Source organism: Narcine bancroftii, chromosome 10 (assembly GCF_036971445.1).
Source record: "Narcine bancroftii isolate sNarBan1 chromosome 10, sNarBan1.hap1, whole genome shotgun sequence".
Lineage (NCBI taxonomy): Eukaryota > Metazoa > Chordata > Chondrichthyes > Torpediniformes > Narcinidae > Narcine > Narcine bancroftii.
In genome coordinates, this window is record NC_091478.1 from 45,640,510 (window position 1) to 45,654,892 (window position 14,383).

Genomic DNA, 14,383 nt, shown 5'->3' on the forward strand with positions numbered 1-14,383 from the left:
AATTGACACAACTTAAAATCATCAGAAAAAAAGAGAGCATAGGTGAGGTGAAAGTAATGCGGAAAAAGCCTTATAACGTTCTCCAGAAAATCCATCAGGACCTGGTGACTTCCCAGAATGTAATGAATGTACAGCCTCTGCAATTTCCTCACATGAAATACGTTGATCCAAATGATTTTGATTAGCAGCAGAAAGTACAGGAATATTCAATTGATCTAAAAAATCATTCATTGCAATATTTTCCTGAAGGGAATCAGAACCATACAGTTCAGAATAAAATTCCTTAAAGATATAATTTATTTCTCAATAATCAGTTGTCATATAACCACTAACTTTGTGAATTTCTTTAATTTGTCATTTGGTTACTGAAGCTTTTAGTTCAATGGTTCTCAACCTTTTTCTTTCCACTCACATACCACTTTAAGTATTCCCTATGCCATAGGTGCTCTGTGATTAGTAAGGGATTGCTTATGGTGGTCTGTGGGTGGAAAGAAAAAGTTTGAAAACCAGTGTTTTAATCATACTTCATTGACTCGTTGTGTGCACAGTTTCATAACTCGAAAGGAAATGGGCCAATGATCATTTTTCTCAAGCAAAATATTTCAGTACAATTGGGTCTAAAGCAGTGATTCTCAACCTTCCCTTCCCACTCACAGACAACCTTAAGCAATCCCTTACTAATCACAGAGCACCAATGGCATAGGGATGACTTAAAGTGGTCTGTGAGTGGAAAGAAAAAGGTTAAGGACCACTGTTTTAGTTGATTAGCCAATACTTTCCCTGTTTTATCTCCATGAATATAAAATTAACTTTTATCTTTTAAAAGTTGGTTTTCAATTGGATACATTAGAAGAAGATCATATTTTGTTTTAATTTCAGCTTGTCATTTATATATAACAGGGTCTGGAGCCAGAGCATACTTTTGATCTAATTGTTTCAATTGGTTAGTTAAATCAGTTTTCTTTTTATTGGCCTTTGTAATACTTGCAGTTTAAGGAATAATTTGCCCTTAATAAAAGCCTTGAAAGATTCTCATACAATAAGACTGGAAATCTCTTCCTCATTTTTTTTTAATGAAGAAAGTAATTTGTTCCTCCAAGAACTTTACAAAAGTATTTATCACAAAGTAAGGTTGAATTAAATATCTGTTTATTTGGGGAAGATCAGAGAAGTTTCAAGATAAAAGCACAGGAGCATGGTAAAAAAAATGACTATATTTTATGTTCATAAGATCGAATTAGTGGGATCATTTAATGGTCAATAAAAAAATAATTGATCCACAAATATGTCTGATGAACATAAGAAAAAAAATTAATATTCCATATCTTCTGGATGGAAAAAACACCAGACATCAATAATACCACATTTTAATAAAAAAAAAGATTCAAAATGTCTGATTTAAAAGACAAACAGTCCAAAAGCGGATCTAACCAGCACTAATGAGTAAAGGCTCAGATCAGACAATGATGAAAGAAAATGTTCAAAGAATCCAGGGTCATCCACATTCAGAGCATTAACAGTAGTAAATACTATCAATTTATTATATAATTTCCCTGTCTCAATAATAAAATGACCATTTTTATCTGACACAACATTATGTTGAACAAAGGGATTGTGTGATCTATAAAAATCAATTTTCCTCTGGATTTACCCTGAAATGAAGAATGAAAATGCACATGCATTTCTTGCAGAAATATAATTGGGACCTTACATTTCTATATTTTATATTTTATATTTTACAGGGTGATTTAACCCTTTAACGTTAAAATGAAGCAAATTAATAATTTACTTCATTTTAACTACTTTTTAAAAAGTATGAAATGAGCAAGGATGTTGGAAAGACGTTGCTCCGCCTACTCATGCTCTTTCCAATTATAATAAACAAGCATTGAAAATAAGATGAGCAAAAACAGATGTGGCTCTGCAAAACCAAAATAGCTTCCAAAGGAATGTTAACCTTCCACCCCCCCCCCCCCCCACCAAGCCATAAATCTGACCAATAGACAGATGGCATGCTAATAACTAATTTGCCCATCCCCAGAATCTTCTGTGGCAAAACTCCAATATTATAGTGAAACCTTAAATATATTCCAAAAAACACAGCTATTGCAGCTAATGCCAAGGACAGAAACAGATAATCATTATGCTTTCACAATTCTAAGAATGCACCTCAATCATTATTAACAAAAGAAAAACCTTTAAATAAAGAATACACAGATATGAAAATATTAATTTAAATAATTAAATCAGAATCAAAAAATTTGAGACTTTATAAACTAAATAATTTTAAAAAATAAAATGACAAAAAACTCAAAATGGATAAACACTCATTAAGATCTTATTCTATTAATTAAACACTCAAATATTCATGGTGAATCATCTACAGAAAACTAGAGAAACAGTTACTCAGATGGCAGATTTTGTTCCAAACATTTCTGGGTTTCTTCGATGGAATGAAACTACTTCCTAGATTTGTCCTTCAGTATGATCCAAAAGGATCACTGGAAAAAGCAGAGAATTGTAGAATTCTCACATGATCTTCTTATATTTGACATGTTCACTCATAACCTTGGGTGAGTTATCCTTGATGATACGAATCTTCTGACCTTTGTAGTCAATCATTCCTCTGCGACGAGATTCATTGAATTAAAAGCTCCTTAGTTTGAAATTCATGAAAATACCCTATAACCGATCAAAGTTTAGAAACCAGCCACAGGGAGAGACAGCAAAACTCCAGGCCCAAACAATTCTATCAGAAAACTTACAAATAATTTAACAGGTTGTCCACCTTGAGTAGTATCTTCCAAGCCCAGAATTCTTAGGTTATTTCTTCTACTTCTGTTTTCTAGGTTAATGATCTTCTGCATTAATTCTTCATTAGTCTTTGATAGCTTTTTGCAGAGCTCTTGCATATCATCCCCTCCTCCATCCAAAACAAGTCATGATCATGAATATGTTTATCATGTTCTTCTAAGGTTTCTTGAAAAGAATCCAATTTTGCATCCATCTGCTTAAACTTCTTTCTGAATTCATTTCTAAACTGTTATAATTCATCAGAGGATTTTTTTTCTCTGTTGTTGAAGCAAATCCATAAATGATTCCAAAGAGGTATTTTTCTCGTTTATTTCATACTCCTTGTAGTTACAGTCGTTAATCCAAATAAATTCAATAAGTTTAAGGATATGGTCCTAAAAAGATTGGAAATTGAAAGGTAAGTTGGAGCAACTTCAAAAAGCTGCTACTTCATCAATGTCCAGGGGAAGTCTGGACCTGATTAATTCAACTATCCACATCTCAACTACACTTTGGATAAAGCCCCAACCTACACCACCATGAAAGGCGAAAGGTGCATATTAACATTATAGTGTCCACGCTCCCCTCTGCTTTAGAAATAGAATTGTGCAATCCAGAAGGGGCCTTTCAGCCCTCCACATCCATGCCATGCCACCTCTGTCCAACCACCCTATCCCTATTTACCTGCATTAAATCCACTTCTCTGCCTTACCCACTTAACCATCTGTCTACATTGTTCTGAAATATAATGATTGCATTTGATTCCACGGCTGTCCATGTAAAAAAAAATTACTTTATAACTCCATTTTTTCAACTTAAACCTTCCCCAATCTTGGGGAAAAGATTTGATATGCATGCCTCCTAATTTTCTATACCTCGATCAGCTCAACTTTTCAGCCTCCTTCATTCCAGTCCATCTTATCCAATCTTCATCCAGAGATAAAGTCCTCTAGTTCAGGCAAAACCATGATGAGCATCCTCTGCGCACGCTCCAATGTAATCTTTTTAATGGTGAGGTGGCCAGACCTGGACCCAATGCAAGTGTGGTCTAACCATTGTCTCGTAAAGATACAACATAATATCCCACTTTGACCATGCCATAAACTTTCTTCACCACCCTATCTACTTGTGTTGCCACTTCCAGGAAACAATAGATTTGAAACCCGGTGTTCTTCTTTTCATAACATACTTTAGTTCCTTACCATTTACTCAATATGTCCAACCCATATTTGATTCAAAAGTCTCCAATGAGACAACATCAATATCAACTTCTCCTGGTCCCTCATTTTCTCTTACCCTCTATCTCTTTTCCTTTTGCTCTTCATCTCCTTCCCTTCTTTTTGTCATCAAAGAGTTATCCTTCTTATCTGTCTGCACTGTCCCCCATAACTTCTCAGCTTCTTTCCCTTCTTCCTTTCCACATATCCATCTATGACAAACCTCTTACCAGTTGGCCTGTGCTCCTCCTCTTCCCCTTCCATCCTCCTCTCCAGTATTTTTGGGAATTGCATTTCCAGACCCAATGCCCTCATGAATTTTTGAATTTTCTTCAGTATGTTCTCTACCACTGATGTGAGATTCAATGGCATAGTTACCTGACTTATTCCTACTGCCCTCCTTATATCTTCTTTGGCTTGGCTTCGTAGACGAAGATTTATGAGGGGTAAATGTCCACGTCAGCTGCAGGCTCGTTTGTGGCTGACAAGCAGACACGGTTGCAGTGGTTGCAGGGGAAAATTGGTTGGTTGGGGTTGGATGTTGGGTTTTTCCTCCTTTGTCTTTTGTCAGTGAGGTGGGCTCTGCGGTCTTCTTCAAAGGAGGTTGCTGCCCGCCAAACTGTGAGGCGCCAAGATGCACGGTTTGAGGCGATATCAGCCCACTGGCGGTGGTCAATGTGGCAGGCACCAAGAGATTTCTTTAGGCAGTCCTTGTACCTCTTCTTTGGTGCACCTCTGTCACGGAGGCCATTGGAGAGCTCACCATATAACACAATCTTGGGAAGGTGATGGTCCTCCATTCTGGAGATGTGACCTACCCAGCGCAGTTGGATCTTCAGCAGCGTGGATTCGATGCTGTCGGCTTCTGCCATCTCGAGTACTTCAATGTTAGGGATGAAGTCGCTCCAATGAATGTTGAGGATGGAGCAGAGACAATGCTGGTGGAAGCATTCTAGGAGCCGTAGGTGATGCCAGTAGAGGACCCATGATTTGGAGCCGAACAGGAGTGTGGGTATGATAACGGCTCTGTATACGCTAATTTTTGTGAGGTTTTTCAGTTGGTTGTTTTTCCAGACTCTTTTGTGTAGTCTTCCAAAGGCGCTATTTGCCTTGGCAAGTCTGTTGTCTATCTCGTTGTCGATCCTTGCATCCGATGAAATGGTGCAGCCGAGATAGGTAAACTGGTTGACCGTTTTGAGTTTTGTGTGCCCGATGGAGATGTGGGGGGGGGGGGGGGTGGCTGGTAGTCATTCCCTGGGATTATAGGAAGTCCCACAACTGCTACCACACCTCCTTCCTCACCACCATTCAGGCTCCAAACAGTATTTTCAAGTGAAGCAAAACTTCAAATATATATCCACAGTTGTTATCTGCTGCATCAATGCTCCCTCTGTGGCCTTCTCTACATCAGAGAGTCCAGACACAGTCTGGGAGATCTCATCACTGAGTACCTTCGCTCTGTCTGCAGCAATGACAGGAATCTCCCATGGCCATCCACTTCAATTCTGTGTCCTACTCCCATGCTGACATGTCTGCCCATGGCTTCATGTACTGTCCCATCAAGACCACCTGTAAATTGGAGGAGTAACATTAATTTTCCATTTGGGCACCCTCCAATGTGATGGCATTAACATCGACTTCTTTAGTTTTATTGATAAAGTTTGGAAAATTTCTTTCCAGAATCTCTCAAATGTGGGCACTCCCAAAACATATGGATCAGAGAAACTTCAAAAATTTTACACTTCTCGCAAAGTGGATCAATATCTGCATAAAAACAAGATCACTTAAGTTTAGACATAGGTGATCTATGCACTACTTTAAATAGTAATAAGCAAAGCCTTGCACAAAATGAAGAATCATTAATGAAGCTAAGAGTGGAATACCAATCTTTTAGCTCATCCTGTTATCCTGTGTATCCTGTTATTTCTACATATATGGCTGGGGAAAAAAACATGTATAAATAAAGCCCATCTTCAAAAGACAACAAGGATTGGAGGATTATCACTTCCCGATCTTAGATTCTATTATTGGATGATTAACATATGTAATTTACTTTTATTATTACATTTGAGTAAGTCAGTGAATCACCCCTCTTGGGTAGAAATGGAACTGAAGTTTTCTAAAAAAAAAACATATTGTCAATTTTAGGATCTTTTTTTACCATTTTCCTTTTCTAAATTGATCTGTAATCTGTTAAGAAGAAATAGGTTGAGAATATAGGCTCAATTTAAAAAATTCTGTGGGTTTAACAGTTTTTCTCTGGCTAGTCCCATTATAGATCATCATCTTTTTCAGCCGTGTTTGCTGGAAGTAGGTTTTAAAGAATGGTATAGTTGAGGCATCCAAAGTTATAACAATCTTTTTATTCAAGATCATTTTGCCTCTTTTGTACAATTATCAGCCAGATTAAATTTTACTGTCTTGTTTTTTAGATTTTTACAAGTTAGACATTTTGTTCAGTCCAAGCTTTCTGATTTTCCTCGAATCTCAAATACTAATATTTTTGATGTTTTTTTTTCTTGGGGGTTTTTTTTCCACAGTGCTTTAATATAATGATTTACTGGATTTAAGATCAGCCTCTATGGCTGGGATTAAGAACAATTGGGAACGAGATTTGAACATAACATTTATTCCAAAGAGAGCAAGAAAAGGATTTGGAGTCAAAGTAATGTTAAGAAATAAAGGCAAGGTAGGAAATACCTAAATTGGAAAAAGAGGGACATAACCAGAACATATGATCTTCTTCAGTTCGACTTTCCTCCTTTTGCCCTTCGGTTCGAGATTCTGATTTGGGACTCTCCCCAGAAGAAGTGCAAGTTTTGAGGCTGGAGGGACTGGCGGGTCCAGAGGTGGAACGTGGTTGGGACGGGGACCCTTTCCCTGAATGAAGGGGATTGTGCAACCTGCCCATCAGCTGGACGCGATTGCTCTGAGGCAGTGGCCACGTTTTCCAGTGGCAGCTCCGCTTCTCCATGGTCCCACCCTTGCCCGGAGAAGGGGGCGTTGACCATCCTGTGACAGTGGTGTGGGACCTGGGGAGCCCCCTCGGGCTCGTCAAGCTTCTTCCTCCGAGGCGTCGTGCAGGCACAGCTCGGCAGAGGCGAGAACTTGGGTTTCCCGGCATGAGTTCGGGTCGGGACAAGGATTTGAAGCTGCCGATTCAGGAGGTGCATGAAATGGAGAGTTTGTCGAACAAGAACGCCTGGGATAACGCCGGGTACGAGGGCTCGCCTCCGGCTTCGCCTTTCAAAGTGCAAGCGATCTACAACCCCAGCTCCTTCCCGACCAACCCTTACGGATGCGAAGAGCCGCCAGTGTATCCGCAACGGGGCAAAGCTGCTTCGGGATGTTGCACCGCCTTCGTTAACGGAGTTCGCAGTAAGTTGGAAAGGTTCCAGGGACGCGGGTTTTCGTAACCATGTACTTTTAATGTACCGGGGTGATTGGAACAAAACCCATTGGGATGCATTAACACCGCCCGACTTCCCGCGAACCTCACACCAGTCAAATAGTGTTGCTCACTCGGTTCTGTGTCATCCGGATAAACTTGCTGGATAGCACGCCGAATGAACCTTTCCATTGTATCAATGCACACATGGTAATAAACGTAAACTTCCAGGTCGTCCCATTTTAGTTTGAGCCCATCCCCAATGATTCAGAATGTTTGGGGTTTTTTTTTCCAACACTGAGGATTGTTTCCCTTTCCTTTCTAAAGTTGAGATGATTACAAGAATACAACAGGAAAGTCTGCAGGACACTTGTTGAAGTAAAAGCACAAAATGCTGGAAAAACTCAGCAGGTCAAACAGTGTCCTTTATGTAGCAAAGATAAAGATACATCACTGACATTTCGGGCCTGAGCCCTTCATCCAGGTATGGACAAAATGCAGACAGGTGCCTGAACGAAATGGTGGGGGTGTAGGGGGCGGGGAGTGGGGTTACTCCAACCGTAGTGTCTGCAGATTTTCGTGTTGTACTTCTGTCTACTGCAGAACCCTAGGAAACCTCTTTGAAGGATCCCCGCGGCTTCCAAATCCTCCCTGCCCCTCCATCTCCACCATTTTGTTCCAGCTCCTGTCGACATTTTGTCCACACCTTGTCCAAAATGCTGGTTATGTACATAAAGGTCACCGTTTGACCTGCTGAGTTTCTCCAGCATTTTGTATTTTTACCTCAACCACTGGGTCTGCAGACTTTCGTGTTTTACTCCTGCCTACTGCTAAACTCTGAAATCACTTTGAGGGGTGCCTACTCTGAAGAAGTTCTCCTTTGCTCACCAAAGAAAGTTCGGTGGTATTCTCTCTCACATCTAAATCGCTGTTAAAATTGTAATATTTTAGCTCCGGGTCAAGTGAAAGTATAATTTCAGAACAGATTCTCTTCAATGGTTTTTCAGAAACATAAGCCTACAGCCTCTGAACAACCTGGTTTTAAAAAGTTAACAAATGGGTATTATTTGTATATATGCAGAAATTTTAAATTTAGACATACAGCACGGTAATAGGCCATTTCGGCCCATGAGTCCGTGGCGCCCGATTTACACCCCATTAATCTACATCCCTGCTATGTTTTGAACAGTGGGAAGAAATCGGATCCCCAGAGAAAACCCACATAGACATGGGAAGAACATACAAACTCCTTACAGATGGCACGGGACTCGAACCCACGTCCGGTCCCAATCACTGGTGCTGCAAAGGTGTTGCGTTAACCTCTATTTTTTTTCATGTTTTGAGAAAGCAGTGGAAACACCAAAAAACTGGAGGAACTGGTCTATTCAGCATGTATAGGAGACAAAGTTATATTGTCGACACAGGACGTGCAATGCATTCATAAAACGTTAACAGGGAATGTGAGAGTAAACTAAACATAAATGTATTGCAAAAATCTCTGAAATTGTATGAAAAGTAGTTTACTCGCATAAAAGTGGTCTCAACAGTAGATAATGCAGAAAAAAAGGAAGTGTTAAACTCTTTTTAACAGAAGGCAGAACCTGTTCAAGAAACATAAGCAACTTTGTATCTAGTAAAAATTAGGAATATTACCATAAAATAATGATAGAGAAATTAAATTAAATCTTTGATTCCAGAGGTATTGTCTTGTCAGATAGTCATTAAACCTAACAATTTAATAATTTTGAAGTTTATATCATTTGAGCAGTAGGATACACAAAACCATAAAATATGCTGAAAAGATCTGTTGAAGCATGAATTAAAATTTCAGGCCAAATAATCATTTTGTCTTTTGTAGCCCCAGATACATGCATAAAACATAGAACAGCTCAGGTATGGGTCTCTCAACCCACGATGACCATGTCAACCGTGATGCCAATCCAACTAATCCCATCCATGATGCCAATCCAACTAATCCCATCTGCCTACATGTTGTCCATATCCTTCTAACCCTTTCTGTCCATGTGTATGTCTAAATATCTCTTAAATGTTGCTTTTGTATCTGCTTCCACCATCTTCTCTTGGGTTCCAGGAAGCTTCTGCTCTCTATCTTGAAATGTCTCCTCACAAATATATTTTTCCCCTCTGACCTTAAACCTATGCCCTATGGCAATTTGTAATTCCACCTTGCAAAATATTCTCTAACTTTCTACCCTGTTTATACTTTTATAAACTTCACCCCTCAATCTTTAGCACATCAGGGAAAACAATCAGGTTTGTCCAACTTTACAGCTGACATTCTAATCCAGACAATGTCCTGGTGAATCTCTTCTGCACCTTTCATAGCCTTCGTGTAGAATTTTGTTTTTATTTTCAAAACAGTAGAAGCCGATTCCAGCCATTTAAATCCGTGCTGCCCAATTAACCTGCAAACTGGAAGGTGGGAGGAAACCTAAGCTGCAGGGGGGGAAACCGACGCAAGTACGGGGAGAATGTCCAAATTCCTTACGGTCAGCAGTGGCCTCGAACTCGGATCCCTGACACTGTAACAGCATCACGCTAACCATGTGGTGACTAGAATTGCACACAATATAAGTATGGCCAAACTAAAGTTTTACCCCTCTTCCACATGTCTTCCTGACTTTAATACTCAATTCCCCAACCAATGAAGACAAGCAACCTGTAGCCACCTTTGCCACCTCGTTTACTTTCAGGGAGTTACAGACATGCTCCTCAAGATCCCTCTGTACACTAATACTCCTCAGGGTCCTGCCATTTACTGTGTACTTTCCTCTTTGCATAGACTCTCTTAGATGCCTGAGGATAACGTTGTGCACACTGTTATGTGTTGCTGTTAGATCTTTTGAATATGGCTTTGAATATGTCTTTGTCCCTTTTTGTGTTTGCAGGCTTGTGGGGCACAAAACTGACCGATAATCTATCCAACAACCCGGAGCTGTACATCAGGAGAACTTTGCGTGAATTAATCGTTTATATCGTTTTCCTTGTGGACATTTGTTTGTGTAAGTAAGTTTTAACCATAAGGTATTCCCATTGTTCCCACTAGCTCCCTTATTGATTTTAAAGGGATAAATATAATTTGATTTTGTTTTATTTTTCCAGGAGAGAGTAATTTCAGGTTTCTGGCAAGATGTCCTGCAGTCAAGGTGTGACAATAAATAGCGAGCTGAATTGTGTTCGATCCAGCCCGCTCCCTGCTCTCACTTCCCATGTTGTTCAAGGTGCTACACACAGTTTTGCAAACTCGCAGAATTAAATAATAATTTTTTTTAAATATAAAAGCTGTTATAAATTTATCATAAACAATAAAATAAAAAAGTTTTAAAACGTTCTGGGGGTGTAGGTTAAAGGGGTATAAATTGGGGTGGTACGAACTTGTAGGACCGACTTGGCCTGTTACAGTGCTGTATGTCTACATTTAAATAAATAAAATTTTTTAAATGCCCATGCCAACATTTTACCCTTTCATTCAGTTAACTAACCCATTCAAATGAATAGGGTCAAGGTCCATAGAGCAGCAATCCCTGGCTTGAAGCTGAGGCTAAGTGCTTCCCATCTGACCTCCAGTTCTTCTCAGTCTACCAGGCTGTGATTACAGTTGGTAGAATCAGAGACAAGCTGACGGGTAAAGGGGGTTTCACTGACTTCTGGCAAAGCTAAGTAAGTCTGTTGTTGCCAGTATGTACTGAGGCCCTCTCATCCTAATCTTCACGCAAACTCATGCATGTCAATGTAAGGGGCTTGTTTCAGGGTTCTTGGGCAGTGGGCCTGCTGGTACGTCTGTGATTAATGGCCTAATTTGAGATGACCTCGATTAGATGAGGAAGCCACATGCTATTATGAAAGGTGTTCTGGGATTAGCAGTGAAGATGAGGGAAGGAATAATTTTCAACTCTCCCTGGAACCCAGACCCAATCTTCTCAGTCCATTCATCTGTTGCTTTCAAAACAATAATCCATTAATCCACAGCATGTCCAATTAACACCTAGTTGTGAATTCTCTGTAGGCACTCTTCAAAGTTTTTGTAAAGGCACTTGGAGGGTGGACTGTCTGGTTTGAGCAGAGCTCTGGCATTTTAAATTACATCTGTTTTGTGAAGTGTTTGTATTTGTTTGTGGCCTACACTAAAAAAACTGCCACAATTTATTTCCTTTAAAATATATCTGTATACAATATGAAACATGATATAATCCATCACTGGTATTGCAAAAACAACAATTGCAAATACACTGTATATGGTTATATATGGTAACCTATGACCATGTCCTCCTTTGGAATGGCTGCACTATTACGTATACTCAAGCTATTTGACCTCATGCTCCTTCTATGACTGAGAATGCCACAGGTTCACCTTTCCTCAGTTGTAAATTCCCATATTCCTGGATTCTGAAACAGAGTTCTGGATTTTCTGCTCAGGGAAACATCTTCCCTGCATTTAACTTGGGGGTATCCAAAATGGTTAATATAGGCCCCTGCCCCCCAGGGGTCAATTAGACTATCTAGGGGTTGATAAATGCCAGGGGGTCCAAAGGGGGTCGATAACTCTGGGTGGGGTCAATAGCGCTTCCCCAAGTCCCCACCTGGTCCATCACTTGTAACAGTGATGGAAGGCTTACTTGTCATGAATCTTCATGTGCCACCATTATGCTTCCTCCTCATTACACATGTGCCAGCCGGCCGTCCACTCCCCAGTCCCCCGCTATCCCCCTCAACTCTATTTCTCCTTATATGACAGTGCCATTACCCAGGAATCAGTCTGGCTTACTTTTAAAACAGGTACAGTGCATCCCTTCTTAGTTAAGATCAAAACTGCACACAATACTTTTGCTGTGGTCTGATGAAGACCATATTTCTTACTTATAGCTTCTTAGAGGCTTTAGAGAGTCAGAGGATAAGCAACAAATCATAGAATACATACACAGCAACTGACATACAGTGTACTTTTATGCCAAGAGCACGTACGGAGCTTTACTGTTTTAACATTCTAGTCAGGCAAAAACCCAAGGATATTGACGGTGGGGAGCTAGCAATGGTAACCCCTCTGGAAATGTTAATTTTGTTAAGTGTTGTTAAGTTCAACCCAATCCTGGTTATTGTCCAGGTCTCACTGTATATTCTTGGCTGCTTCATTTCAGTTAGAAATTATGAATGGAGAGGGACTCGAAGCCATTTTAGGGAATAGCTCTGCTCATGTCATTTTATTGAAAGGGAAGTCATTCATGCTTGAAACCCATTGTTGTGTCCTGAAGAATTGTAGCAATACCCTAAAGTTTTAAATTTTAAAATTTAGACGGTAACAGGCCCTTCTGGTCTATGAGCCCATGCCGCTTAATTCCCAAATAAGTTACAACTCCAGTATGTAGCCACATGGAGAACATACAGGCTCCTTAAAGACAGCATCGGATTCAACCCCGGATCACTGGTGCTGAAATATCATTGTGCTAACTGCTACACTAACTGACATGATTGAACTATTGAAATATTGATGAATTCAGAAGGAAGCTACATTTTGTGTGCTATCCAAGCAATCCATCTCGCACAGCAGTTAGTGTAAAAACAGCAGACAAATTAATAAGTATCTTTCAGGTGGCCAGAATACCCGACTGTAAAGCCGCCTATTCTACCCCAATGCGGCTGTCGGGTGGCCACCTGAAAGTGGAGAACCCGGCCTGAAGGAGCACATACCTAACTCTCCTCCTGGAGGTATATTCTCCGGCTCGGAGAATCCCCCGTTGCACCTGAAAGCAGCAGTGAGACTAAGGCCACTGTCCACGGGAGCCGGCGTTCGCTCGGACGCGGCTCTCCTTCAGCCAGCACATTCAGGTGACAGAAGGGCATCTTCTCCGCGGTCACCTGGACATCCCAGCTGCACTCCCCCAGCTGCATCTGCAGGCGTATTATCTGCATCCAAGTACCTGAAAGCGGCTAGAGATAAGTAAGCATAGGGAGTAGTTATAAAGTGATAGCAAAAAAAAACAACCAATGCTGAAGAGACTCAGCAGGTCACTTTATATAGCAAAGATAAAGATACATGACCCAATGTTTCGGGCTTGAGTTCTTCATCAAGGGCTTGATGTGTTGTGCACAGTTATGGTCTCCTCCTTCTTGCTATTGAAGGACTGCAATAAGGTTTCACCAGACTGATGGCACAACTGATGGATGAAGGAAAACTTTATAGACTGGGGTTATACTCACTGGAATTTGGAACAATGAGAGGGAATCACATTAGGACACCACAGTTTAACCAGCAGTTAGCACAATGCTATTCCAGCATCCGTGATGCAGGTTCAAATCCTCCATTGTCTATGAAGAGATTGTACATTATAGAAACATAGAAACATAGAAGATAGGAGCAGGAGTAGGTCATTCAGCCCTTCGAGCCCATTCAATGAGATCATGACTGATCTTAAAGTTCAGTACCCCGTCCCCGCCTTCTCTCCGTAACCCCTAATTCCCTTATACTGAAGAAATATATCTAATTCCCTCTTAAATATATTCAATGAACCTGCCTCTACTGCTCTCTGTGGCAATAAATTCCACAGATTCACCACCCTCTGGGTAAAGAAATTCCTCCTCATCTCGGTTCTAAATGGTTTGCCTATTATCCTCAAACCATGGCCCCGGGTTCTGGAGTCCCCCACCATTGAAAACATTCCTTCCACATCCATTCTGTCCAGTCCTGCCAGAATTTTATATGTCTCTATGAGATCCCCTCTCAATCTTCTAAACTCCAGCGAGTACAATCTCAAATTGTGCAATCTTTCCTCATAAGTTATTCCTGCCATTCCAGGTATCAGCCTGGTGAATCACCTCTGCACTCCCTCCATTGCAAGAACATCCTTCTTCAGATAAGACAACCAAAACTGCACACAATACTCCAGGTGTGGTCTCACCAAGGCCCTGTACAACTGCAGTAAGGTATCCTTATTCCTCTACTCAAATCCTCTTGATATGAAGGCCAACA

At 40.5% G+C, this 14,383-nt stretch overlaps 1 protein-coding gene across 1 annotated transcript in view; it reads left to right on the forward strand.

Annotated features, from left to right (window-relative positions):
- The first annotated feature begins 5,496 nt into the window (after window positions 1-5,496).
- LOC138743798 (polycystin-2-like protein 1) overlaps window positions 5,497-14,383 on the forward strand; it is a 133,195-nt gene continuing 124,308 nt past the window's right edge. The window contains exons 1-4 of the mRNA XM_069899402.1: window positions 5,497-5,594; window positions 6,582-6,699; window positions 6,965-7,388; window positions 10,308-10,421. Of these exons, the coding sequence (XP_069755503.1) occupies window positions 5,497-5,594; window positions 6,582-6,699; window positions 6,965-7,388; window positions 10,308-10,421 (754 nt within the window). The remainder of the gene's footprint in view (window positions 5,595-6,581; window positions 6,700-6,964; window positions 7,389-10,307; window positions 10,422-14,383) is intronic.